Source organism: Littorina saxatilis, unplaced genomic scaffold (genome assembly GCF_037325665.1).
Source record: "Littorina saxatilis isolate snail1 unplaced genomic scaffold, US_GU_Lsax_2.0 scaffold_2359, whole genome shotgun sequence".
NCBI classification, from domain to species: Eukaryota; Metazoa; Mollusca; class Gastropoda; order Littorinimorpha; family Littorinidae; genus Littorina; species Littorina saxatilis.
In genome coordinates, this window is record NW_027127434.1 from 12,661 (window position 1) to 16,266 (window position 3,606).

The 3,606-nt window shown below is 50.3% G+C and overlaps 1 protein-coding gene across 1 annotated transcript; it reads right to left on the reverse strand.

Moving 5' to 3' along the window:
- Window positions 1-2,458: 2,458 nt before the first annotated feature.
- LOC138955893 (uncharacterized) lies at window positions 2,459-3,389 on the reverse strand (the record flags this gene model as incomplete). Its single annotated transcript, XM_070327401.1, has 1 exon — window positions 2,459-3,389. A coding segment is annotated over exon 1 (931 nt), but the record flags the coding sequence as incomplete, so codon positions are not given.
- Window positions 3,390-3,606: the final 217 nt, after the last annotated feature.

Sequence of the window (3,606 nt, forward strand, 5' to 3'; positions counted from 1 at the left end):
ATTTTGATCTGGATCGTCCTATTTATAGATTTGCCAACAGAGGTAGCGTTGACGCAAGGGAAATAACTCCGCGTCTTTGTTTACATCCAAAGTTTTTGAGACTCTAAAACAAGCTGTAATGCATGTATATGGTCCGCGCATGGCGACATATCGTCATTACATGGTCTTATGGTGCGTTTGACATCGATTATGGGCAAACTACACTTTGTAAACACGGGAGCGCGTACATATGCCTTTAATGTAGTCCTGAGTTTTTGTTGAATGAATACTGAGGCATTGTTATGTTTAGTCAACAACTTTATTGCTAAATGAACAAATCGTCAGTTCTGTACAAGCAAAGAGTTAGGATTTGGAATTGGCTTAGTATTATATATATGTGTATTCCGTTACTATTGAATAAAAACACAGTAAGTAGTATTGATGTTGTATTTGTTCAGTACTAAAAAAGCAATAGTTGGTGTTGAAATGATACCACCAAGTTTGTTATGATTTTAGCAGTAAATGAGCGAGGAGTTCCTATTGTGCATAGTACCTTTAAACACTGCACTTAAATCCTGTTATTTCTTGCAAGAGAGACGCATGCACGAGGGTGTGATTGTTGACATTTCAGATTACGCCTGGCCAGAAAGCAGTTTGGGAACTTCACTTTACTTTAATCACAAACTCAGACCTCACCAAGGAAGCAGGAAGTGGGGTGAAGAAAAACGACCCCTTTTCTGTGTGTTTTGCCAAGCCAGAGAGTACCCGGTGATTAATTGGGGCTTTTAGAGGAACAGATCTGAACAGAAAGGCATAGCGTGTGCACGCTGGCGCGCGCACGTATGTATGCTCGCACGAATGCACGTATACACACGCTCACGCACGCATTACACATGCACACACATGTCCACACACACAAACACACACGCGCATGTGCACACTCACTTAAACGCACGCACGTGTGTGTGTGTGTGTGTGTGTGTTTAAGAGAGAGAGAAAGAGAGAGAGAGCGAGTATATATCAGTTTTTTGAGTACTTCAACCTTTACCTGTGCACGTATTTGAACATCACCCTATCTCCGCAAGATATCACGATACCTTTTATCACAGCATCAGCCAGGTGCAGACTTGTGAAACTTTCATCATCTTTATTTCGAAAGCTCGCCATCTCAACACCGTTTCACTGTGACAGGAGGAGAGAAGGGCGAGTGTGTTATCGTCTAACGAAGCCAGATTGTCTGTCTGTATGCAGTTCCCTACAAAGGGAGCGCGAGGCGTGGGAGTGAGGCCTAATGATGTACTGACTTTGGTGATTTGAACCCCCTTCAGCGGCAGGACTTAATGTAATGAGTTAATGAGTTATGTACCTTTGCTTGCTGGGGTGAGCAAGCAGGAAGAGGCTAATGTAAACAAGGATACATGCAAAATAATATTTGTTTTCGACGTTTAATCTTGGAATTGTACGACATTTGAACCTACCGGCCCCGCGGGTTAGGGGGAGTCCCATATTGGTTGGGACGAGAAAGAATTTACCCGATGCCACCCAGCATGTCGTAAGAGGCGACTAACGGTTCTGTTTCTCCTTTTACCCTTGTTAAGTGTTTCTTGTATAGAATATAGTCAATGTTTGTAAAGATTTTAGTCAAGCAGTATGTAAGAAATGTTAAGTCCTTTGTACTGGAAACTTGCATTCTCCCAGTAAGGTCATATATTGTACTACGTTGCAAGCCCCTGGAGCAATTTTTTGATTAGTGCTTTTGTAAACAAGAAACAATTAACAAGTGGCTCTATCCCATCTCCCCCCTTTCCCCTATCCCATCTCCCCCCTTTCCCCGTCGCGATATAACCTTGAATGGTTGAAAACGACGTTAAACACCAAATAAAGAAAGAAAGAAAGAACATTTGAACCTGGAATTATTCGACGTTTGCCATCGGTCTCGAACAGCAATATTAGCTGAAGAGACTATAAACAACGAGAACCACCTTTCGACGTTTAAACCTGTTTGACGGCTATACCTGGAAGGTATTCGAGGTCTAAACCTGGAGTTATTCCGACGTCTTCGTGAATTTAGTTCAAAGACTACCGTTTGAAGCTGTTCGTGGTGCGTGTACCTCGTGGCGATTTGAATTGATTGCGGCTAGCCCCTCGCTATTCAAAACAGCAGGGGTGTGTACAAAACGATTCAGGGGCTAGTTCGGCAAAATTAGACACGTTTGGCTGATACCGAAAGCGTCGTCTCATTCTTTGTTAATCAGCCGTAGCTGCCATTTTTGCTCGCCTGCACTTTCCAAACCCTAGCGTTCCTCGCGGCGGGAATTCCTCAAGAAACTCGCCAAATCTCGCCGCTGAGAAACTGACAGGCGACTTGGTAGTCTAGAAATCGAGGCGAAAGGCAGAGAAACCTGTAGATTATATATAGGCCGGGAGCCCAGTTTTAAAGAGGATTTATCCTGGGAGGGGGATCTCGTTAGCGATTGACTGGGCATAGGGTGGTGGATGAGGGAGGGCGGACTGGGCATAGGGTGGTGGATGGGGGAGGGCGGCCTGGGCATAGGGTGGTGAATGGGGGAGGGCGGACTGGGCATAGGGTGGTGGAAGGGGGAGGGCGGACTGGGCATAGGGCGGTGGATGGGGGAGAGCGGACTGGGCATATGGTGGTGGATGGGGGAGGGCGGACTGGGCATAGGGTGGTGGATGGGGGGAGGCGGACTGGGCATAGGGTGGTGGATTGGGGAAGGCTGACTGGGCATAGGGTGGTGGATGGGGGAGGGCGGACTGGGCATAGGGCGGTGGATGGGGGAGGGCGGACTGGGCATAGGGTGGTGAATGGGGGAGGGCGGACTGGGCATAGGGTGGTGGATGGGGGAGGGCGGACTGGGCATAGGGTGGTGGATGGGGGAGGGCGGACTGGGCATGGGGTGGTGGATGGGGGAGGGCGGACTGGTCATGGGGTGGTGGATGGGGGAGGGCAGACTGGGCATAGGGTGGTCGATGGGGGAGGGCGGACTGGGCATAGGGTGGTGGATGGGGGAGGGCGGACTGGGCATAGGGTGGTGGATGGGGGAGGGCGGACTGGGCATAGGGTGGTGGATGGGGGAGGGCGGACTGGGCATAGGGTGGTGGATGGGGGAGGGCGGACTGGGCATAGGGTGGTGGATGGGGGAGGGCGGACTGGGCATAGGGTGGTGGATGGGGGAGGGCGGACTGGGCATAGGGTGGTGGATGGGGGAGGGCGGACTGGGCATAGGGTGGTGGATGGGGGAGGGCGGACTGGGCATAGGGTGGTGGATGGGGGAGGGCGGACTGGGCATAGGGTGGTGGATGGGGGAGGGCGGACTGGGCATAGGGTGGTGGATGGGGGAGGGCGGACTGGGCATAGGGTGGTGGATGGGGGAGGGCGGACTGGGCATAGGGTGGTGGATGGGGGAGGGCGGGGTTCATTGGAGAAATGAAAGAGATGCGGGAGCAATAAGATTGACACGATTAATTTGACGATTCGTTTTTTGGCACTCTACGTTTTTTATTTGCCTGAGTTTTCTCCTTGATGGTTTTGTGACTATCCAATGATTTGTGTGTGTTGTGACTATCAGGGGGCTAGTACTTTCACACGGGCCACTCGCGTACGCT